General features: G+C 43.7%; 1 protein-coding gene across 1 annotated transcript in view; it reads left to right on the top strand.

Moving 5' to 3' along the window:
• LOC146866948 (pancreatic triacylglycerol lipase-like) overlaps positions 1–24,439 on the top strand; it is a 187,753-nt gene that overhangs the window by 124,149 nt on the left and 39,165 nt on the right. Inside the window, exons 7-8 of the mRNA XM_085603272.1 lie at positions 1,641–1,760; positions 1,849–1,968. Coding sequence (XP_085459398.1) covers positions 1,641–1,760; positions 1,849–1,968 — 240 coding nt within the window. The remainder of the gene's footprint in view (positions 1–1,640; positions 1,761–1,848; positions 1,969–24,439) is intronic.

Below are 24,439 nucleotides of genomic sequence, written 5' to 3'. Positions count from 1 at the left end.
AACTCAGGAGATGAATAGGGAGCTACTTCTGTTGTCCAGATAGGAAACTGAGATACCAGTGGTCATGAGGTACAAACCGATTGTTCTGTCTGTGGCCCAATAGTGCAAAGGACCAGACATTCGTCGTAGCAGGAAGACACAGCAAAGGATTGACACACCGCATGTGTTACTCGTGCACCATATGCACATACACGCATGCACACACAAAGCCTTGCACACGTCCTCCCCTCGTTACCTGGCAAATAAATTGAAATTGTCCGGAGGCTCTCGACCCTCTCGCAATGCGGAAAAGCTTCTGCTTGAGCCCCCCGTCTTCAAAAGGGAAAGATCGATGGCGCAATCCTTCTCAGGCAATGCGGTGAGAATCTGGAACTCACTCCACCCATTGCTCCGTGCCACCTCCTCCACCCGGATCTTCAAAGCTGATCTCAAATCTCTTCTCTTCCAAAGACATTTTCAGAACTAATACTTTCATTCTCAGGCCCCTCTTGGAAGTTCGCTCTTCATTGTAAATTTGTATTTTTTCCTGTACATTCCTCACCCCTGCGTGCTGGGTTGGATTTTGTGTTTGTGTACCCGTCATTTTTAGTCTCCTGTTTTACATTGTAATGTTCTATTTTGTACCACTTTTCTCTTGTAACGTAACTAGCTCTATTGTACAGCGCTCTGACACCTTCGGGTAATGTCCACGCTTTATAAAAATGCACTAAATATAAATAAATAAATAAAAATGCACGCCCCTCCCACTGCTGAGCCTGACCACAGGCTTCACTAAGGAGCGGGTCGTAATTAGCAAAACAGGCACTTTATTATACCAGCATTGCAAAGCAGGACGGGAAATAAACTGTTATTCTTACATAAAATGAGCTATGCTCGTTGTAATGTGCTTGGGTGTCAGTGACTCACTATACTGCGGGCCCAAGCCTGCGAAAGAAACCTTAAAGGCAACGTGACCCAACAGGCACCCTGCTGGCCATACTGGGAGCAGCACCCGCGACAGAGATAAACCTCCAGGCAGCAATGTGAAGGCAGCAGTATGACCCAAGAAAAAAGCTCCAGGGAGATCGTTATCAGCATCAGTTGGCGGCTTGGCGCCCTTATCCACCGTGTTACTTGCAAAACAGCACGGACTGTGCTGTCATCTGAAAGTGATAAGCATGACTGATCAAAGTACATGCGGTGATGCGGGCATCCGTTCTATTTGTGCTACATCAACACTTGATGTATGGCACTTGGCAGAAGTGCTTGATGTAATAATCTTATTTGCGCCCATGCCAGGAGTGTGAGCTGTGATAACCAACAGAAGTATTACTTGAAGTGTACTACACGAACTACGTAAGAGTGGGGCGATAGGGAAAATATGTATGATTGGGCAGCAGAGTGGTGGACTTTGTAGGTGGCTGCAGGCAGTGTGATTGTTGTTGGAGTGATGTAGACGTGATAACCAATGAAAGGAGAAGAGAACTCGAAAGGTGCTCGAGAATTAAAGGGTCTGGTAAATGATTCAGACAGCGATTTATTGGATTTTGTGGTGATGGTAAACCACGATTGTGAAGGGCATTGAGTGTCAGTATTCGTACTTGAGGGTTTTCAGGAATTGGTGCCACCTATGTGTTTCAAACAGCTTCTGTTTCATTCAGGCTTGGACCCAGCTGAGCCCTATTTCCAAGGCACGCCCATAGAGGTCAGGCTGGATCCCTCAGATGCCGCTCTTGTTGATGTCATCCACACTGACGCGGGCCCCATGATTCCCAATCTAGGTACGTTATGGCACAACATGGAGTGAAGATCTGGATATAAACACTGTGCGCTTCAGTTCTTTGTTAACCGCTGCTTCTGGTATTTCAGGTTTAGGTATGAGCCATTTAGTCGGCCATCTTGATTTCTTTCCAAATGGAGGAGTGCAGATGCCGGGGTGTAATAAAAACATTATCTCTACGATTATTGACCTGGATGGCATTTGGCAAGGTAAGCTGTGTGAGCGTGTGTCAGTGCAAGAGTATCGCCACTCATTTAAGGGCATGAGTCTTAGTAACATCATGTTAGATAAGTGAACATAATCATAAAACCTCATGCCCAAACAACCTTGCACAATTCATTGTGCATCCTGGAGAAATATCCTAATAAGCTGCAAGACATATTATGTAAACTGGAAATAAAAACGGCAGGTAATGAGATGGGAATATCCTTTCTCACAGCAGGCGCTGTGGACAATACATGAGCTTTTAAATTTAATCTACAATGTTGGGTAATAAATCTTCCAACCCTCCTCAAAGTGATGCAAAGCAAACACAGACACCAGCAGCCACAAAACACAGGAAATGTATTTGCACCTTTCTTCTTTTATTGGCATGCTAAGGCAGAAGGCAGACGCACATCCCAGTGTCACGTCTTGGAACATGCTTCTTCTGCCCCAGATAGACATTCAGGGGAGCATATATAGGGCAGAAAGTGCTGTCATCAGTAAAATCCTTACACTTGGACAAGGCCAAATACAGTTATATATACAAATAGAATTGTCATGCAAGCACAAGGCATAGATCAAAATAAGGACACAAGGGAACAGAAAGCAAGTTTAAGCGAAACCTGCAAGAATCAGTGGCTTTTGACAGCTGTTAACGCAGGACGTGTCAGAGAGGACAATAACGGTCCTTGGGTCAGGCTGGAATAGATGTGTAAAGGAGGGGTGATTTTAGGTGCACAGGGCAAGCAGTTTGGTCAGAGACAGACATAGTTAGCTCAGTGGGTCTGAGATAGTGTGGGGGAGAATTTGGGATTGATTCACTTATTTGGCTTATGCAAACATATAGATATATATTTTTCCACACAATATCCCTCTTTTTTGATAGCAGTATCAAATACTATTGTAAGATAAATATGAAAATATATATATATATATATATATATATATATATATGTTATGTTATTGTGATTTGTATAGCGCACGATTACCAAGTAGGTGTCCTGGCGCTATATATAGTAGTAATATAAAGTATCTATAAAGTACATATCTTTGAATGGCATTACACAGTGTTTAAATAACATGCATATATTGGCGTAGACACATCTAAGATGTATTCATTTCCGACATAGATAAAATTATATACTAGTACACAATGCATTTATAATATATATCTATAGCCATTAATTCAAATGTTTCTTTGTATGCTTTCTCTACATCATGTTGTATTTGGAGATATCTGCAAGCTAGCTCCTGCTCTGTAGGAGTTAGAGTTTTAACTGCAGAAATTGAATGGATGGTTTTACTACACAATTGCTGTCCCATGGAGCAACAACACTGAAGACAACACAAAAATATCGCTATGGTTAAAAAGATACCCATTAGTGCTAGAACTAAGTGCTTTAACCATCCTGTTCGTAGCCATGACCATAGCCAGGAGAAATCATCAGAATCTGTATTTTTCTCTGCTCCACTGAATATTTGAGCTGCATTCTTAAATTGTGCAACATCCCTTGCTATGTTTCCACTTTTGTTTAAAAAATAACAGCAAGAGGAATTTAATAAAACACGCAATCCTCATTGTAGTGTCAGGAGGGATAGTCATGGCAGCTACTGAATTAATTTCCATCTGCAACTGTTGAAGTGCATCTCTTGTGGCATTGAATGCTACAGCTAGCTCAGCAGACATATTAACAAGGGCCAATTCTAAATCATATACCCCATATCCAGGAATAAGTATACGCATTAGTTCAAAGAATAGACCTTGTCTAGCTTCCAGAATAGGTGCATGTATATCTCTTTTATATCTATGAGCAAAACTCCCCAAATTTAGTGGCTCATGGACTGCAATGTAAGGCACGACTGAAATGTTTGGTGTAAGGTAAGAAATAGCACACATGCCTTCCCAGTTCCGGGAAAGCATCTTGTGTGCTTTAGTGCCACAAATAAAATACATTCCGCCCTGTAACTGTGTGTCCAATGTGTGATATTTACTGAGAGGAAGGCCCACCTCTTCAGGAAAAGTGTTTTGGAATGGATCACACCATTTGTAATCAATCCATGAAGAATTTATAAGAGTAACATTTGCCCATGGTGCCGTGTATGAGCAGAAAGCTGACCATAAGGGATATTCTAATATTTTAGAAATCACATTTGGTGCCCTAGCATGCTTATTCTTTTGCTCAATAAATGGATCATATAGAAGACCATCAGGTGTTATTAATAGTCTCTCCATCTACAGTGATGTCCCAGTAATGCAAAGTGTAGTTTACCTGTTTTCCTCGTACATTAGCTGTCCAGATCCTAATTACTAACTGTCTGTCTTTTATGTTCCAATTACCTGTGGTATTATCAAATTCTAATATGTTAGGACACTGGCTACTTTTTAAATGTCCTAAGTATCGGGAAGCTGGGTTACATCCTGAAACATGATGCTTTAAACATACAGGAAAAGCTTTTTCCTTGTCTTTGTATTCTACTGTAGGTGACACTTGGTATTGGGCTTGAATATTTGGCAGTATGGTACAACGTGGGTACCATCCAATCCTTCCTTCTCCACAATCCCAGGTTACGTTGGATATGAGGCATCCTATTCCTTGTGCATAATTTTGTATAGGCACAGGTGTTTCATATAGGCCATTTGGGTCGCTGGGGTGTCTGGATAATTCTCTACAAATCCAGCAATTGTGAAGACCTAAAGCCTAGCCGACTTTCTCACTGCAATGAGGGGATGGTCAGCAGGTTATTGCAATACAGATAGCACACACATAATTAAGGTACTCAAAAATAGTGTTAGCACAATGTAATGCATTTTCTTGACCGTGGTAAATATCACTTTCAGGATTTAAAAATATTGGTAGGCAGTGTCTTTCTGTATCAGTCCCAGGGTACTTTCTGTAAGTGTCAATAATGAAAGTTCTTGTGGTGCGCTGTCATCTGCTTCTCCTTCTGGTCCGTAGTCATCTTTTGCCGGGCGGTTTCCTGGACCTGCCCTGCGTTGTCCTCTTCAGCCTATTTTTGGAAGGTGCAGACCATCACCTTTTTATACACAGCGTTGTGTGCTTCACTCAACAGCATCAGTTGGTGTCACCGTTCCTGGAACACTTGATGATGCACCCTCAGTGTTGTTGCTAGGAAAGGTCTGGTCTGTCTCCCCGTTGTCCGGTGTTTCACGCTGCTCCACGGGTGGCCGGTGCTCATCTGTTATAGGTACCTCTGCCTCAGGCGTTGTTGGTGCAGCCCTGCATTGTGTTCCGTGCAGCCACTCGGGACGTCCCTGCACCTTTAGTGATATTCGGGTAATCAGGAGCACAACGTGGGGTCCAGTCCACCTAGAACTAAGAGAAACATCTTTTATTTTTTTCACCATGTCTCCAGGTTTAAAAGGGTGTGATTGTTTTGAGGAAGGATGGGGCAGAGCTTCCTTCAGCTGGAGATGGTGATGCCTCAAGACCACCGACAACTGTACAACATAGTCAGAAATCTACTCATCCGTCCACAGCAGTGCTGCTTAGGATTCGGTGAGAGGCAACCTCAACCCCACTGACATGGGCCGCCCCATCAATACCTCATGGGGGGACAAGAGAGTTGTTCTAGATGCATGCAGCACTAAAGGCAGCACATCTGGCCATTTCCGGCCTGTTGCATCAGTTGTTATGGCTAATTTATGTTTTATTGTAGAGTTCATTCTCTCCACCTGGCCTGAACTTTGTGGGTAGTAAGGAGCATGCAGTTTCCACTCTATTCCCAAACAGTCACACATCTTGTGCACAACTGCAGCCACAAATTCATCCCCTTTGTCACTGTTTGTACTCTAGCTAACCCCAAACCGGGGTATGATATCTTTCATCAAGCATCGTACAACAGTTGCTGCATCATTCTTTCTTGTGGCAAACGCCTCCACCCATTTTAAAAATTGATCCACACATACCAGCAAATATTTGAATCCATTCACTGGGAGCATATAAGCGAAGTCTATTTGAATGTTGGTAAATGGGCCCTCCGGTACTGGCAAGTGATCAAGGGTAGCAGGAGACGGACCTTTAGCATGTTCGGCACAGACAAGACATTGGGAGCAGAATTGTGAAGTGAAAGCTGTTATCCCTGCTGCAAACCATTCTTGTCTAATCAAAGCATTCATGCCTCCTTGAGCCATATGAGTGGGTCCATGAGCAAGCCTTGTAAGGGGCAGGAACATACTGCTTGGGGCCACAGGCCTCCCGTCCTAGTGGACCCACAATCCCTCATCATTCGGCTCACATCCAGCATCAATCCACGCTCTGTCTTCCTCCAGTGGTGAAGACCATTGTGCTTCTTTCACATCAGCTAGCAACAATTGTCTCTGAATCAGCTGTATTTTTCGGAATACTTTATGCAATTAAAGGCACCATCTGTACAGGCTGTAACATGCTCTCTTTTGTTGCTGTGTCAGTATTAGCCCCTGTATGTGCGTCACATTTTACCACTGCTATTCTGTTGGGTAGTAGTATTGCCTGTAGCAAATTCTTTACCAAGGGGCTATTTTGAATGGGGTGTCCTGCTGCTGTTATGAAACCACTCTACTGCCACAGCTGGTCAAAATCGTGAACAACTCCAAAGGCATAACGTGAATCAGAGTAAATGTTAACATGTTTCCCCTCAGCTAGGATGCATGCTCTTGTTACAGCATACAGCTTGGCTTGCTGGGCAGATGTGCCAGCGGGAGGGCTGCACTTTCAACTATGGTGTCTACTGTTGTTATAGCATACCCTGCTCTGTAATCAGTGTCTGTTAGTCTGCTTGAGGAACCATCAGTGTACCACTCATAGTCAGTTTTTTCTAATGGTGTTGCTGTAAATCTGGTCTGGGAGTGGTGTATGTCTCTACAACTTCAACGCAGTCATGCTCAGGGGTCTCATATGAATCACCTATTGGAGGTAATAATGTTGGCAAATTAACAGGTGGGCATCTTTTAATAGTGATATTGGTGTTGGACAACAGAGTGACCTCATAACCTGTTTGCCTGGCCGCCGAAAAATGTTGTGTTGCTGCAGATGACAACAACTGTACCAAATGTGGCACATAAACAATACAAGGGTAGTCCAACACAATGGGAGCCGTCCTCTCTACTATCACAGCTGCTGATGCCACTGCTCTCAAACAAGCTGAATGCCCAGTTACTGCTGCAGGCAAAGTCACGGAATAGTATGCCACAAGTCTTTTTCCTGAGCCATGCTGCTGTGTCATTTGCAATACTATTTTGCTCTGACACATAGAGATGGAAGGGCAGTTTGTAATCAGGCAGCCCCAGGGCTGGCGCAGTGCACAAAGTCTCTTTCAGTTTCTTGAAACAGTCTGCAAGTTCATTAGTCCATACAATGTTGTTGGGATCATCTTGTAGTGTACATTGTCGCAGGATGGCATCATAGGATCTGTTCTCACGGATCCACTGGCAGCAGTAGTTCATCATCCCCAGGAATTACAGCATTCCTTTCTTGGTGGACGGAGGCTGCATGCCCTGAATCATTTTTATCCTGTCAGGTGATATGCGGCTTGTACCTTTGGATACCACATAACCCAGGTAAGTCACCCCTTTTTGGCAGCACTGGAATTTTGACAATGAAGCTTTGTATCCTCTCTCCTGGAGGTTATTCAGCAGCACTACAGTGTCTTTTTCACAGGCCTCAAGTGACGGAGATGCCACAAGGAGATCATCAGCGTATTGGCAAGCTGATGCTACCACCTTCCAGGTGCAGGCTGTCCTGGTCTCTCTTCACTGCCTGTGCATAGACCGTGGGACTCTAAGTGTAGCTAAGAGCTAGTCTTCTGAAAGTATTTTGAGTATCTTTCACTGTGAATGCAAAAAGGTACTCGCTCTCTGGATGGACTCTAATACTGAAAAAGCAGAGGAGAGATCAGTGACTGAAAAGTACTCTGCCTCTACACGTATAGAAGATAATATAGTATTGGTGTCAGGCACAACAGGTGCTAAGGGAACCACAATGTTGTTTATCTGTCGTAACTCTTGTATGAACCTATACTGCCCCGTATTGCCCTCGGGCAAGGGAAGGATGGGACTATTACAGGGTCTGGAGGTCTTTTTAATGATACCCTGTTGCAAGAGAGATTCAATCACAGGTTTTATTCCCTCCTCTGCCTGAGGTGACAGTCTGTACTTTCAGACATAAGGTAGGTCGGCATTTTCTTCAAGTGTCACTCTATGGGGAGGGCATGTTTTCAAGAATCCTGCCTCATTTTTGTGTTTTGCTCAAACCTCTGAGGTCACTTGCTCTAGAAATTTATTTTTAGTCAGCTGTAAAGCCATATTCCCTTCAAGCTTGTCAAAAATTGCAGTCCTGTCATTTCTGTTCATACACAACGTCCAACATCACCCTTCACCATCTCCTAATACAGGCACAATTCCTAAAGGAAATGTAAAATCCTTAGTTCTAAGTATGTCCTGAAGGCGTTTGACCATTGGGCCCAAATCCTTAGGGTAGTAACCTGGTGCTACAGACATGGATACATGTGGTTCAGAACCTGGCACTTGAAATAGCCTCATTTCCTGTGGTCCTAGTTCAATGCTCACTGCACACCCTTCTTTTCCAACATATAATGTGTGCTTGAGCAACTCCATTGTCTAGTACAAATGTGTGTCTGCCCTGTAGGCGTACCATTCAGGCATTGCTCCTGTGAAGAATGTTGCAGTACAGTGTATGGGCCCAGGTACTAATGTCAACTGTACTAAATGAGTGACCAATTCACTCTCAATGTCAGGGCTGTATTTAAACAGTTCTTGAAACATGTTCTCATAAAAATCTCCATGTAATGGAGTCCATTGGTAATGTGTTGGAGAGAGGGAGAGACAAGACGGGGGTGCACATAACAGAGTCTTCACTTAATTTGCAAGCAGTAAGTGCTGTATTAGCCAATTCTAACCTGTCCTCAGGTACTTGCAAGTAAATCCCATTTTGTGAAAAATATGTTGCATGCAATTTACAGAGGAGGTCTATCCCCAGCAAAATGATGGGTGCATCTTCTGACAATAGAAACTGATGGGTTAGTGTGAAGTCATCAACAGCAACTGGTAGGGGTTCTGAAAATTCTTCATGCATCATCATTCCATTTACTGCTATAGTAGTGACTGTTTCACCACTACTAGGACCCAGCTTGTTTCTTACTGCCGATAGGGTTGCACCACTGTCTATTAGGAAATCGATCTCTTTACCTCCTACCTTAATTTTAAACATGGGATTCTCCTCAGGTGTGTCTGATACCTTCATCATAAAGTACTGGGCTCTGTTTTCTGCCTTTTGTCCCATCTCTCTCCTCGCCACGTGGTCCTATGTTGTTTGCTTCTGGAAAGGATTCCTCAGGGAGTGCTGGGTCCGCTTCAGGTCTCTGGGGATGGGTGGTGCTGATGGCTGGATCTCATTTCTGTCAAACCTTTCATTCCTGTTGATTCTATCATTTCTGTTATACTGGTCACTTCTCTCATTCCAGTCCTTTCTACCTCTATCCTTTTTACAATTGCGTCCCCAGTGCCCATACCTCCGGCAAATATAACACTGATCCCTACTCTTGTCTCTTCTCTGGTATCCTTGTCCATTATCCTGTCTATTCTGTGCCCCCTGATAGTACATTCCCTCTGGCTCCTCCTCTCTTTGTACTTGCTGCAACATCATTCCTTTGTCATTTTTAGCGATGTCCTTCCTTACCATAAAAATACCATCTCTTTAGATGGTTATGAGAAGCATGCACAACTTGTGGTATCCTTTAGTGGACCAATCAGGGTGGCGCAGTTTACAACTGTGGGCCACAGAAGCTAGCAATCCATTCATAAGTGTTTGAGTAGCTAAAACCTTACAGGCATCTGTTTTATGCGGAACCCCTGCACTGTTATCCCATGCCTCAAGATGTAATCAGCCACTAACTCACATGGATTCTGCAACGTGAAAGTGACTTGAGAAAAATCACCATGTTTAACTGCTAGGCCATTAATTGTGTCCCTGATAGACTCTAACCAATTAATCAATCTGTTTTCTGTGACATCCATATTATTAGTCAGTATGGTCCAATCTCTTTCCTGTGGAATTTGGAACGTACTTTTTACTAAAGACCATCTGCTCCCATATCTTATTTTTAATAACATTTCTACATCTCGAGGGAGGGGCGTATAGGCAATACATATTTTCTGAAGCCACTCATAATATTATACACTGGCAGTGAGTGGGTCATTTGAGTTGCCTGTACGGGGGTCCATGGCTTTAGCATGGCTGCGACCCTAACACTATTTTTGGTGCAGTTATATTAGTGTTCAATAGTATCTCATCAGTATATGAGTTCTCACCCTTTCCCTTTAGGGTCCGTGCGCGTGACCGTGTATGTATCAGCCGTTCCCTCCTCTCTAGCTTATCCTGTACTTATTAATGGAGCGTTGTATTTCCTCCCTATCAGTGTTCACTTCTTCTTGGAACTCATCTGCCTCTTTCCTCAGGTGTGTCAACTGCTTGCGTTCCTCCTCATCATTTCTCTCTTTTGCACTCAGCCCTAAATCTTCCATCAGACCAAAAGTGGAAGTTTGGGCTAGGGATTCAAAAGCATGTGGCATGTCCCCTCCTAAGGATAAGTGCCCATTCAGGACTGGTGTTCTAAAACTGCCTTCTCTGGGGCTAGTTGGCATGTCGGATACCCTAGTTAAATCACCTTCCAGGGATATGTGGAAATAAGGGACATGTGATGAGCTTAGTTGTGAAGCCAGTGCTTGATGACTTGTGTTATTTCTTTCACACTGTATTTAGGGGCCTGAAAGTGATGGGAAAATTGAAGTTGCTGGAGGAGGGGCTGACAATTGAGGTGCAGGAGGAACAGGCCCTGCAGACTGGATGCTTTGTCCCAATGTTGGGTGGCTGTTCTCATTGCTGGCTCTATCTGAGACCCATGAATTAAATTCACTATTTACATCTACTCTGTCTTTTCTTTTCTTCCTCAGTAAACAACAAAGTCTCCTCCTCAGTCAATGTACTACTAGTTATTTGCTCACTGTCTGCTCCTTCTCCCAATTTGACAAAAAGGCTTTGAGGCGATAAACAGTTTCTTTAACTTATTTAGGTCAATATTTACTTGGCGGTGCATCCAAATACATAGCAGAGCGGCAGCCCTTCTAGAAGTAGTGGAATTTGGTATTGCTTTAGCCCGGTCTCCTTCAATTGTTGAAAACCCACACTTTTGCCATAGTGACAACAAATGCTGTTCTGTTTGCACTTAGTTACTTAATTCCAATAAACACTGGCTATAAAATGTGGGCCAATCTTTTGCTAGTTCTAGTTCCTTTTTATTAGGCTTCTTGCACTCACTGTGTACCATTACTATTGCAGAGCAGTCTCTGTATTCAGTGGGGGTATTCCCGTGCCTTTCTTTTTTGAAAGGAGAGCTTTATTTCTTGTAGTTGATAGCCACTGCTGTAAACAATCTTTTACATAGTGTGAATCCCATGATGGGTCACCCTTTAAGTGTATACTTTCTGTCAAGCTTTCAATATCATCTGTCTTAAGAGAACCAAATCTAGGCCACCGCCCTTCATTCCCTTTCCACATCCATACTAGCGAGCAAAAAGGTGTTGCATATTCTAAACAAATTGTATCTTTTTCAACCTGAGCTGCAGGGCTATCTGCTGGTAATTAAAAATTCTTCTCTAATGACACTTGTTTAAACAATTCTTTTGTCTTTTTCATCATGCGAGGCCTTACCACCTCCATTGTTGCTTTAGAATTGCCAGTGCTAATTGTGTCCTTCACTCACAATTTTAAACCCTGAAAGATAAACAGATTTGTCTCCTGGAAGGAAACATTTGTTAAGATTTGGGTAGAGAGATTAGAAACAAAATCAACACTTGTGGACCACACAGACACCACATAAAACAATTTGTGTTCTCTGATGCAGAAATGCACTCATTTTCATATCACTCAAAGAAGCATTTCAAAGAAACATAGCAAGACAATAGTCTTAAAGATCAACACGTAAACATAATTGAATACAGTCATTGATCAATGACAGAACAGTGCAAATTTGAAAATCATTTCCTTGTGTCTTGCTGCCAGCCAATAGTCAATGCTTCTCACGCTACACTTTGGGAGGGTTGTTTTTATATCTCTGTTCCCCCTACCTTTGGGGTTATAAATTATTCTCTAGCCTAGGCTCTCCTGTTGTGGATTATGGGGTCCCGTAAACCCCTGCCACATATTAATTCAAAGGTATCGAAACAGAAAAATTTCAATGAATCCACATATCAATTCAAATGTATTGATAAAAAAAATCAATCCATGTTTCTCTACAGTCCCCTATTTAGATTAAATGCCAATTACTACCCTTTAAAAAAATAATAATACTATGTTCTAACTGAGCATTTGAAACACTGAAAGGTCACTGCAGCAAGGTATTTAGCGCTTTACAGCTTACTTTCCAACTGGTGACATTACAGTCATTTAATGCTTCCCACTTTTGACGCCATCCTGTTCTGGCATTCATTAGACGGCTGCGAAATCTGGCTCTGCAATTAGCAAATGCTCACCTGATGCAGAAACAATAGTTTGCAAGGGTTGGGACTGTTCAATGGTATGATAGGGGCCCAAAATATAAAATGGCCTTAACGCTCACCTAATGGTTGAATCAAACTACTTACATTTTAAAAACCTTAGCAAAACATACTTTTAGTCAAATATTTGCATCAGCTCTGAATCCAAAAGGCTTTGGCCAGGCATTGAAATCCATTAGTCAAGATAAAAAGCATTGCCCCAGCAATTGCCATACATACGTAGCCCAACAGACCGAGAAGCTAATCCCATAACACAGCTTTGGGTACAAGTTGTTGATTGTGAAGTCAATGAAACACACAGTTGATGGATTCAAATTATACCAGCTACATCCCAATCCTGAGATGAACCAAGCGCCTTTGAAGTAGTAACACATTTTGATTTTTTCTATTGCCATTTTTGTCAGAAAAATTAAAAACACAAGGCCATTTTCAGTGATTCCTGGATTTACTTATGTCTTCAAACTTTGATCTTTTCAATGATATTGTGTGTCTTGAGGAGTGCATAGACTTTGGTCGTATTAGTGGCACAGCAACAAAGATTGTCTCACAGTCATCCCTCACATGAAACAGACTGGATTTTTATTTGGGGTGTGTGGCTCTCCACCTCAAGGAATGATCACAACGTTCGTCAGGGTGAACCTTCAAAGTCACTATCAGAGTTCGGTCACCTGGTAGCTATGGCACAGAACTGACAGGCTTAACTTAGGGCAATGTGTATCAATTTATGTAGTACCAAAGCAGTAATAAAGTCAAAATGCAAAACTATTAGAATTCCAAACCGAACTAGAAAAGTAGAGTAAAATATATTAGGAATTTGACACAAAAATGACAAAAATCCAATAAGGGGAAACAGAGATATGAATTTTTAAATTTTAAGTAGAAATAGCACCTAAAATCAGAAACACCAATGATAGTTATTGGTCGTGGTAGACCAAAATGTAGGAACAATTTAAGGGCAACTGCAATGCAGCATGGGTTGGATGCACCAATCTGGTTCATCCTGGTAAAAGAATGTACCTTCTGATTTAGTCTTTTAAGTCCCAACCAAATCACTGGATCACACTTCTAAGGCCCCTAGCGCCTCAGGGGAGGCACTTAGAGACTCACAGAGGTATCAGGCAGAGGACAGCAGCAGGGCCGAGTCTGAGTTCAGTTGCAATTTGTCAGCTGGGGACTTCTAGGAAGACTCATCTTGAAACTTGTTGTCTACCTGTAGCCACACAGGAGGTCAGCCACTGGATCCTTGGGATGCACTTTTTTGTCCTGGGTACAAGAGGGAAGAGGTCAAGCCCTCTAGGGCTCCTGTCAGATAAAACACAGCAGGCCCAATTTTCTTCTCATCTTCTGCAGGCCCAGAAAGTATTCTGTAAAGAGTGCCTAGCGATGCCACATTTATGCCTAGCGCTAGCTGGCAAGTGGGTTTGACTCCTGACCCCTCCAGAACCTATGCTGTAAATGTTTGCAGGGGTGATCTTACCCAGTTTTGCAGCAGCACCTGTCTGTCCATCAGCAAATAGGTCAAATATGCCATGTGTTAGTGAATTTCGAAGATGGCGAAAATCTTCAATTAACTTAACTTGGGTTCTGATGGATTGGTGTTTATGTGGAAAGTGTACTATAGTACTCCCAGTGTCCTCACAAATCTAACACTAAAATCCAGTTTGAAGCAGGCACTTCACATACAGTGACAGAAGTATGGTAGGATAAAAGCAGTGTCCTTCAGCAACCAGACAGGGGATCCACAAGAATTGTCTTGCCATCCTGTTCTTTCCCTATCAAGTGCCTCAATGGAATACATGTGGCGCAACAAACATTTCAAGCAGGATTTGACTCTGGGGTCTATACGCTGGTTGCAGTACCGAGAGTCCTTTGCTTGGATGCTACTAGAGGCAGGAACTTAACAAGCTTCCCATTTAGTTGTGGATCCCTTGTGTTGAAGCATGCAAGTACTGCTTGTCTCCGGGTATGTATACCTCGTTCATTAAAATTAGTTTTTAGCAGGCCAACCCTTTCCTCATTTACCTTAATGCAAGAGCATATTATATGTTCAATGTCCTCATTTCCAACTCTGCATAGCCGGCATGAGCTCCCGTAGTTCTTTCTCAGCCATGGTGGAAGATGAGGTATGGCTGGCAGGATTCCTAACCTGTGTTTTAGAAAGGCTTCTTTAGACTTCCTGGAGTACCCCAGTTCAAAGTATGCCTGTGACCCAAATGATTTGTAGCTGCACAGAGTCATCCATGCATGGCTCCTGTGTGCAAAAGCGGCTTGGTCTTCTGTGGTAGAAAGTTTCTTGATAACCTTATTTACGATGTGCTTAAAGTGCAAGTGCATTGTTGGGATGGCCCATAGGTCGGCTAGTCCCGATATGGCCAGTGATTCCACCAAGTAGGCTTTAGCCGGCTAGCTAGATGTGCTGCACAGTTCCAGCCAGAGCTGGTGGTTCAATGTGTTCCTAGTGGAGATCTTAATTTTATGCCAGCACTTGATGTACGAGCCCTGCCTTGCGAGGAGTTGCTTCGTTAGACCAAGCTTGAGCCGTATCTGTACTGGGGAGATGTAAGGAGGGGGGTTTAGCATTACTCTGTATGCTTTTGCCATGGTGATATCCAGCAATGAAGCGTCCCTGCCTCTCAGTACCTCGCTGCCATATGTAACTGATAAAGGAATTTTTACTTGCGCAACACGGAGAAGTGGGGCGAATGTTGGTCCTGTCAATTTTGTTTTGAGTTGCCTTAGCGTTGTCGTGATCGCCATTCCTTTCCTCTAGATGGCATTAAGCTGGTTTGCAAATTTGCCCCCCTTGTCAATCATGACACCTAGGTACTTATACACATCGCAGTTGGTAGTTGCAGTTTATCCAAGTGACCAAGAATGGGACCGTTTTTTTCCATTTATTGTCAGAGTTTTAGTTTTGTCGATGTTAACTTCTAGATAGTTCTCATCAGCGTAACCATGTAGTTTGTTGAGTAGCCGTTGTAAACCTACTTGAGTGTGGCTAGTTAGAAAGCCATCGTCCGCATAAGACATGCTGGAAATAGTTTTTCCTCCTATTCAAGGGGCATGTGCATTACAAGCAGTAAAGGCTGTTGTCAGGTCTGCTGTATAAAGGTTAAAGAGAAAGGGTGCGAGAATGCACCCCTGCTTAAGGCCTTTAGTTGTTTGTATACGCCTCGACAGATGGGAGCCATTGCCGAGCTTGACCTGTATTCATGTGTTGGAATGTAATTCTGTTAGAAGATTCAGAAGGGACGGAGGAACCCCCCCCAGTGAGCCAGTTTCTTCCAGAGGTTAGCTCGGTTGACATTGTCAAACGCCGCCTTAAAATCCACAAAGCAGAAATTGAGAGTTTGTTTGGTTAAAATTGCTTTATCGATAAGTAATGACATTGCTAAAAGGTTGGTTGTTGTTCCAGTCTTTCTACAGAACCCTGTTTGGCTAGGGGGAATTATATTTTGCTCTGTTGCCCATTCTTGTAGCTCAATAAGTAGGTTCCCTGCAAAATAGTTTGCCTCTACGTCCAGTAGTGCAATTAAATGGTAGTTTCTTCGTAGGGTTTTGTCCCCCGGTTTATAGATTGGTGATATGATGGAGCCCTTCCATGATGCGGGCAAACACCCAGTTTGCCTAGCTGAGCTGAAGATACGAGCTTGGGTTTCTGACCAGTATTCTAGGTCTTGCTTAAAAAGAGCTGTCGGAATCCCATTTGGCCTGGGTGCACCATCCTTCCTCCCTTTGCATATTTGTTCCCTGATAATGACCGCGTCAATCTTCATTTCCTCGACCTCGTCAGTCATCACAGTTTGAAAGTGAGATTCAGGCTGTTCATCCTTACTGATTTTAATCCAAATACCTGTTGATTGAAATGACGTTCTAAAAAGGATGTCCAGTTGTATTCTGTTATAGGAAGTTATTTACCGTTGCCCAGAAACGTGCACTGTTATTTCCTTTGGAATCATGATGGAGTTTAGCCCAGAGTTCGTTTTCTTGTGATTTCCTTATGTCCCATTTAAGTTTCCTAAGTTCGGCCTTGCTCTTGCAGAGCTGTTGGTATCAGTCCTTGTCCCCCGGCCGTAACCTCAATATCCTTAGTGATTTGTTTATAGCTTTTTTAAGGCTTTTCAAGGTCGCCCTTTGTGCGCTCGTGGCCTTCCCTGTGACTGTTGGGTCGTTAGGCAGGAAGTGTTGAACTACAGATGAGTAGGAATTTGAAAACGTGGCTGTGAAGGTTTCCCATATATGGATGTGGTTTCCCATGAGGTGTTTCAGCTCATTTAGTTGTTGTTTTGCTGCCAGGAGCACTTCTCTGGAATTTGCTATAGATGACTTGATTCTTTTAAGGTTTATTGTGTGGCATGCATGCATTCTGACTGAATTTGGGATTGATTTATCCGGTAGTCCACAAATTGAGATTTCCTGAGGCCGATGGTCACTGTCCCCTTTGTCTCCTAGGCAATAGCCTATTATATGTTGGAAGAATGAGAGAGACACTAGGGTGTAGTAAATTGTGGAGGTTACATGGCCTGAGTGAAATGAGGCGGCCGGTGGGGAGTCATTCACAAATCTGCCATTTAGCACCCTTAGGCCGATGTTCTCCAGGTTTTCTAGCAGCTCTGAGACGCCCTTAGTTGTTTTTCCTTGGTCGCCATGCAATTGCGTTGGAATATTCCAATAAAAAGACTGCGCTTGGATGTCTTCATTTGGGGTGGTACCTAATAAGTGTTGATTGAAATCACCTTTCAAAATGAAGTTTGGAGTAGTTTGTGTACTCATCAGTTGATAAAGGTCTTCAATCAATGTTTTTGAATCCTGTTTTTTCTTTTTCGGATTTAGGTATGTATTAATTAGCAGTGCCTCCTCCTTTTTTCCACTAAGATTTAATTGAACCTTTGTGGTGTTTACAGTTGGGAGTAGAGGTGGTAATTTCTGTGCACTATGAATTTTTGTGGTATTTTGATATAAGTAGCCAGGTCGCCTGATAGACGACCGTAATCACTTTTCCTTAGGGCGGGATTGTGGAAACCAGTATATCCCTCTACTTGGAGAGGCTCCTCTTGCAAAGTTTCCTGCAATAGGATGATGTCGAAAGTTTTTAAATAACCAAGGAATTCAACGTCTGCGGCCTTGTTGTTTTGCCCGTTGATGTTCCATGAGCATATCCTCAGAGGTAATATACCTGAATTTCCACCATGCCTCGTTGAGTTTCTCTGTCACTGTGGTTGACCAGATGAGTTAATGGTTCTAGTGATCCGAAGGTGAACAGGGGCAGCTTCGTTGTTGACTACTGTGCTTGTTTGTATGTTCGGTGTATGTTCTTTTTGTGGTGATCATCCTCGGGCCCCCTAAGTACAGACAAAGTTTTGTAGCTTTTGCGGGTTATTCCTTCTCTTGCTATGTAAAGTAAAGGGAACGGGTATCCAGTATTATAAAACATAGTGGATTGAATCCACCAGGTTTTAAAGGTTTCCTGTTCTTCCAGGACTTTATTTGCGATTTGGATGATTTGGATGGTCCTCCAGGTGGCTTTGGTGGATTCCATTCCTTGTGTTTTGTCCAGCTTAACGAATTCTATTGAGAGAAGATCAGCAGAATGTATACTTTTCAATGTTGGTATTGTGCCTAGTAGTTGGAGAATGTTCTGGGGGGAAGATAGTAATGGCAGAGTTCCTAGCCTGGTTAGTTAGAGAATTTTTTGCAAAGTTTGGCACCAAGTGAATAGGTACAATGGAGATATCAGGAATTAGGGGCTCTTGGTGCCTAGGGCCTGTGGAGCCTTCTAAGCCACGATCTAAATTTATGGAAAGACACAAGTGCCCAATTGTAGTAGTCCTTGGTTCGTAAGGGGCTCTCTGCACTTCATTACAGGCTCTACTTGTATTATCGTTTATTTGATTTACTTCTCCTGATGCCTTAGCTCAGTCCTGACTGATCATGTGAGCTGACTGCTCGATTTGCAGTGTTGGTGTATTAGGATTGGCACCGAGTGGAAGTGGTAAATGTAAAGTTGGGGTTGAGTTCAACTCCTGGTTTGGACCGTGGGTAAGAGGGGGCTCCCTTGCCTCAATTGGTTGTGACGTTTGGCTATTAATGCTGTCGTCCTGTTTCGGTTTGGCTTTAGTTATTCTATTTCCTTGGGTGTCAGTTTGATTTTGACCACTGGGTGAAGACCGGGCTGCCCCCAATGGTGGTGTTTCCACTTGTATCACATTCATGTTTTTCATATTTTCCATAGAGTAGGTTTCCTTTGGCTGATTGGACCTTCCTTCAACTTCGGGGACGTGGACTGTAGTTGTTTGTTCTTGCGTTTGCTGCTGTAGTGTTTTTGTTGTAAATAGAGGATAAACTTTTGTGAGGCTCGGAGATGGTATTTTATTTTGACCTTTTCTCCTAAGTTGACGGCGTCGTTTAGCATTCTGCATTGGTGTTTGCTCCTTGGGTAATGGAGGGGTCCAGGTAGGCGGGCTGCCCTCATGACAGATCAGAAGGTTGTTGCCAGGATTTTTTTGGACAACAGGATCCCTATTAGGTAGCTCATTGGGCACTACTTCATTTGAATTTGCCTTTGATTTCTCTTGAGTTGGGCCCTATGGAAGGCCTTTTATGAGAGTGGAAACAATTGAGGGGAGTGACGATAATTTGTCAATAATAGGACCACAGCTGCAGTTCAATTCTGCTTCCTGCTGGGCTCTGCTGATTAAAAGGTTTAGTTGACCTAGTTTCTCATGTATTCCCCCCACAAAGAGGGCCAGAGTATCTAATAGTCACAACTGCAGGTCCATTTTATCTGACTGGTAATGTAGTACGTCAACGGTTCGTTGCATTGTATTTAATAAGATGTCCCATGTGTTCGATGCCTGTTTCCCAGTTTGAATTGGTGAACCAGAGGTCAAAGTAGGAGTTGGAGAGTTTTTACGTGAGATTGAGTTGTTAGTCACTATTTCTTGATCATTTCCTTGTTTCGCATCATGATTTATAATGATACTGGCTAAAGACGGAAGCTGTTTTTCAGGAGTGTCCAATGCGTAGGATGCTATTAGGTCCGCCCACTCCTGTGATCCCAGGTAGGAGAAGAGATCCTGCCCACCTCCCCTGGAAACCGGGAATCCGATAAGATTTCAGAGGACTCTTTGGGAATGTCGTGGCCACCCCCTGTTTCCTCTCCTAAGAACAATTGGCCCGATTTGATGGCTTCTCGATGTAATTGCGGGTCGTGAGGGGATTTGTGGGGTCTATTTGAGGCGAGACATTGGAGTGGTAATCAGGTTCTGGAGAATAGTTCAGTTTATGTCCACTTGAGTCCTCCTGTCCTGGGTTTGTGGCCTTAACGTTCTTTGTTGTAGACTCTTGTAAGTTTTGTACTTCCTTCCCCTTTTGAGGTTGGTTGAGCCAGTTATGGCATTGCTGATTAGGTCGGGGATGGACAAGGATTACAAGTGGCGTGCTCCTCAGCACGCCATTCCACCTCCCCCTCTTGAAAGACAGGTGAGCTGTTAGTTTTGTGTTTACAAGTTTTTTCTGATGGTGGGGGGACCACAGGTTGGACCACTAGAGTTCCCACAGTGGCTTGTACCGTGACTAGTGTGGATGGTGATTGTGGGGGGGATAGGGGGAGGAGTGGATCTTGAAGGTTCTGGATTTCGCCACTGGAGGAAAATATGGATGATGCTGGGTCCTTTAGATATTTGAATTTTGAAGAGATTTTTGGTTGGTATAGGTGAGATCGCCAACTTCCGGAGTTCTTTGCTGGGTTGCTGGGGGCCTCTGCTTCCTCTACTTCCTCCGTAGCCAAAATTGTTGTACTTGGTTTTGTTTTTCCTTTTTGTTTGACTTTACGCACAGCGACCTCGGGCTGCCCCCTTTTTCTGCCCGACCTCATGTTTAGAATGCTCTAGGTCCTCAGAAGGTGCCCTCCTTTCTGCCCTACTTTTTCGCGCTTGCCCCTTTGCTTTGGGTTGTGCTGCGTTGCGTTGTAAGGGAGGCCTTCCAAGGACAGATCTATCAGGTGCTCATGGGAGGGCAGTTGAACAATTCAGTTCAGTTCAATTTGGTCTTGTTTCTTCAAAGTAGGGTTTTGATTGTCTTTCCTACTGTTGACGGTTTATCTGCTGCTTATGCTTATGCGCTGTTTGACATACCTCCAGTAGCTCTTGCTGTTTTGATGTTCTTTCTGCTCTTTCTGCTTCTGCTTCTGCTACTGCTACTCAGCTGCTGATTGACTTGCAAGCACTGACTCAGGCAGGATGGCAGACGGACTGGCGGGCAGACAGGCGATAACAAAACAGCTCTTAGTTTCTAGTTTCCTAGTTTCCAGTTTTCCAGGATTTGGTGGTTGGTCTGGTGGTATCTGATGGCATCCAGCAGGTCAGAATAGATCTGGTGCCCAAGCTGCCCAAGCTGTACACCTGCAAGTTCCACCAACAAACCAAGCTGGACCTGGCAGGTAAGGACGGGTGGAGGACGAGGACGGGTGGCAGGGGATGAGGGGCCATGCTCGCTCTCCCACTCCTCCACCCCAGCTTACTATGCTTACTATGAGGCGAAGGGGAAAGCAGCAGAGCAGCGAGGTAGCAAGGTGGCAGGAGGGACGACATCAGGTGCATGGAAAGTGCCGGGAGCTGAGGAGGACCTCCCCAGCGGTGGGCGCGGTAGACGCAGAGAGGTCAGGCAAGGCAAGGTTGTGAGAACCATTCCTCAATACCCCACCCCTGCCTACTCAACCGCCTTACTGCAGTTGTGCCTCCTCCACCGCTCCACAGCTCCTCAGGCTCAGGCCTCCTCAGGTCGGCTGATGATCAACTGGTGTCCCGTCTTCACCTCGTAAGTGCCCGGCTGGTGTCAGAGCCGGTGTCAGAGCCACTGCAAGAAATTGCTGCAGGGGTCTTGCGGCGGGGTCCGCGTGGAGGAATGCAGGAGGAATCTCAGGGGTCTCAGGCAACCTCCGGCCGCAGCGGATTTCCAACTGCCCGCTGCCGCACGGCTCAGCTCACGGCTCCTCCGCAGCGGCTCCTCTCGCTGTGCGCTGCTCGCACTGCACCGGCAGGTCTTGCACTGCTCCTGAAACTCTGCCTTGAGCTTGTGGTGCCACAGCAGCAGTGTCTTTACCACTGGTTAGCAGGTGAAAAGTGTGCAGTGTCCTGAACTTAGCGCTCGGAGTGAGCGTCAGGGTCTTTTGTAAGACAACAACTGGGCGATTCCTTCTCCTCCCAGTTGTTGTGAGAAAGTGGATTATTAGTTGGGGTGGATGTCAGTCCATCATAAGTAATAATGTCACGGTCCTTGTTAGATCTAGTAAAGGTTTCAGTAATTTGAACCTGAGCTCAATCTCTAGTCACTATGGTCACTGAGCAGACAGGCTTAACTTAATAAATGAAAATGTGCAAAGCATTTAGAAGTACCAAAACAGTTAAAAGGTTGACAACACTTTAAAAATCCCACTTCACTTTTTTGATATAGAGGGTATTTTGATTAACTAAATGGCACCAAAACAACAAATATCAAACAAGGGGTACCTGCGATATGAATTTTCAAAGTTTTAAATAAAAATATTTTAAAAAATGCAAAGCGCCCACCACAGGCCAGTGGTCACACTAGACCTAGGTAGATGTAAGTTTTAAAGCTGACCTTGAAGGAAAGCTGGTTGGATACAAGGATCAGGGTCATCCCAGTTGAAAAGTTATCTTCATGCTTAGAAATGTTCTGAGAAGGTACAATCCTCAGTGGGGCAAGGCTGCAGGCTGGATCTGAAGACTGGATCATAGATTATGGGTTGGTAAAGGACGAGGTTTCTGTGAAGCCATCGACGAAAGTGGGAAAGTCTGCAGTATGCTCCCAGGAATATGTTGATCATGTATTGCTTGTCAGGCTCTTAAGATCTGATTGGCAGGTTGGTCCCTGTCTTTTGTTGGTTCTTCAGGCAAAAAGTCTTGAAAAAGCTTTGAAGTCTTAGGTTTTAGGTTTGGGCAGGAGGAATGCACTTTGACACCAGCCAAGGGTTCAAAGACCTCAGAAACAACATTTGAGGATCAGGAGTCACTCAAATAAAAGTAGGGTCCAGGGCAGGTCCAGTTGGAACTTCGCCGCTGGGCTTTTTCAGGAAGTGGGTTGTGTATCCCTGTATCTGAACAGGAGGCCAGACAAATGAACCATGGTGTCCACATTTTAGTCCTTGGTACAAGAGGGGGTAGGTAGGTTCAGCCCTTAGGGTTCTCCACACAGGCTCAAAAGGAGGCGCAGTCCTTTTTCTGTGTTCTTACAGGTCCAGAAGTGTTCTGAAGGGGTGCTACGTGTATGCCTGGCACTAGCCTGTGAGTGGGGGTAACTCCTGGCCCCTTCCTGACCAATAGGTAAAAAGTTCCCAGGGGTAACCCCACCCACTTTTGCAGCAGGTCATACATGCCCAACTGGAAACAAGCCCACAGTGTCCCTCTCTTCCTAAATTCAACATGGCAGAACCTTTCTTCCCTTGTGCAGAGCTCCTGTGTGCACCCTAGAGGTGTGGCCAGGGAAATGGTCACTCAAAACCATTTCTGGGTGCACTTCCACTTCCACTGGGATTGTTGCCTGTCTGGTCAATGGCAAAAGAGAGTCCAGCTCCAAGTGCCCTACTTTAAAATATCCTGCACCCTGCCTTATAGGCATTTAAAGCCTACTTAGAGGTTGAGAATATTTAGGAAGATGGTTCAGGCCTGTCAAAAGGGGTTATAACAAGTTGAATTTGCAGTTTAAATCTGCACATCCAGGTTACTCGTTGCAGGCCTGCAGTTTGGCTTTAGTGGTGGTAAAATATGTGCTGCCGTCCACTAGTGACATTTAACTTACAGGCCGTGTGTTCACTTTGAACCATATACTAGGGACTCATTAGTAAGTTAAATATGCCAAATCAGAGTTTAGCCAGTTTCAGCACATGCACTTGGGCCTGGTTAACAGAGTCCCTGCACACAGAGGAAAAAAACACCAGCAGCCTCAGTCCAAACAATTGGATGTCCATGCAAAAAGAGGCAATTACTTACAGTTGTTTAATTATTTTTCAAGTTCGTCCTCTTTCCGAAATACAGTATCAGTATTTTAATCATCACTCTGTTTTTTTACATAAAACACCTAGACCAGCCACAGTGAAAAAAGCTTTTCAGGCCTTGTACTGTGGGAATATGTTAATATTAATTGTCTATGCGGCCCACTTTTAAATACCAAGTACCATACCTCGTGGCCTGCAAGGCCTACACAGGTGAACTTATTAATATTAAAAAAACTCTCACCACTCACATCAAATACTCTGATGATAGTAACTTCCCTGCTGAACTTCAGAAAAACAGAGCAAGAATAAAAGGAAATCTACCCCTCTCCACATGGACTTGCACATCTACTGTCACACTAAAATGACAAAAACTCCATATGTGATAAATAAGGCTCTCTGTTTTCCATATTTACTGATTTTTACAGATGAATGCTGACAGAAATACATTCTTTTCCTGTCTTTATTTTTAAACGTGGATATAAATGAAAATTGGGTTGTTTTTGAGTTAATCTAAATGCCATCATTTATGACTACCAGGTCAATAGCTGTGCGGATTAACAGGTATGTGTGTAATAAAAGAAAGACATTTTACTAATGAGGCTTAAACAAGAGCAGATATGTACAAAGTAGATACTAAAATGTATAAGTTTGCATATAAGAATATTGATTTATCATCTGTAAATGTTCATATCATTGGAACCTGTCTGGCATTCAATTAAGAGTATGCATGTATCAGGTAAGCAGATGTGGAAATATACCAGTTTCAGGATCATTTTTTCACAAACCCCAAAATAAATGTGGATAAATACAGATAAAATTAGCAAAAACTAAATATGAATAAATGCAGACGGAAATTTCAAAAACATAAATACCATAAAAACTAGAGTTCTGA

The sequence above is a fragment of the Triturus cristatus genome, chromosome 1_2, assembly GCF_964204655.1.
Source record: "Triturus cristatus chromosome 1_2, aTriCri1.1, whole genome shotgun sequence".
Classification (NCBI taxonomy): Eukaryota; Metazoa; Chordata; class Amphibia; order Caudata; family Salamandridae; genus Triturus; species Triturus cristatus.
Note: the sequence above shows the minus strand (reverse complement) of the source record. Positions and strands in the feature narration are given on the sequence as shown.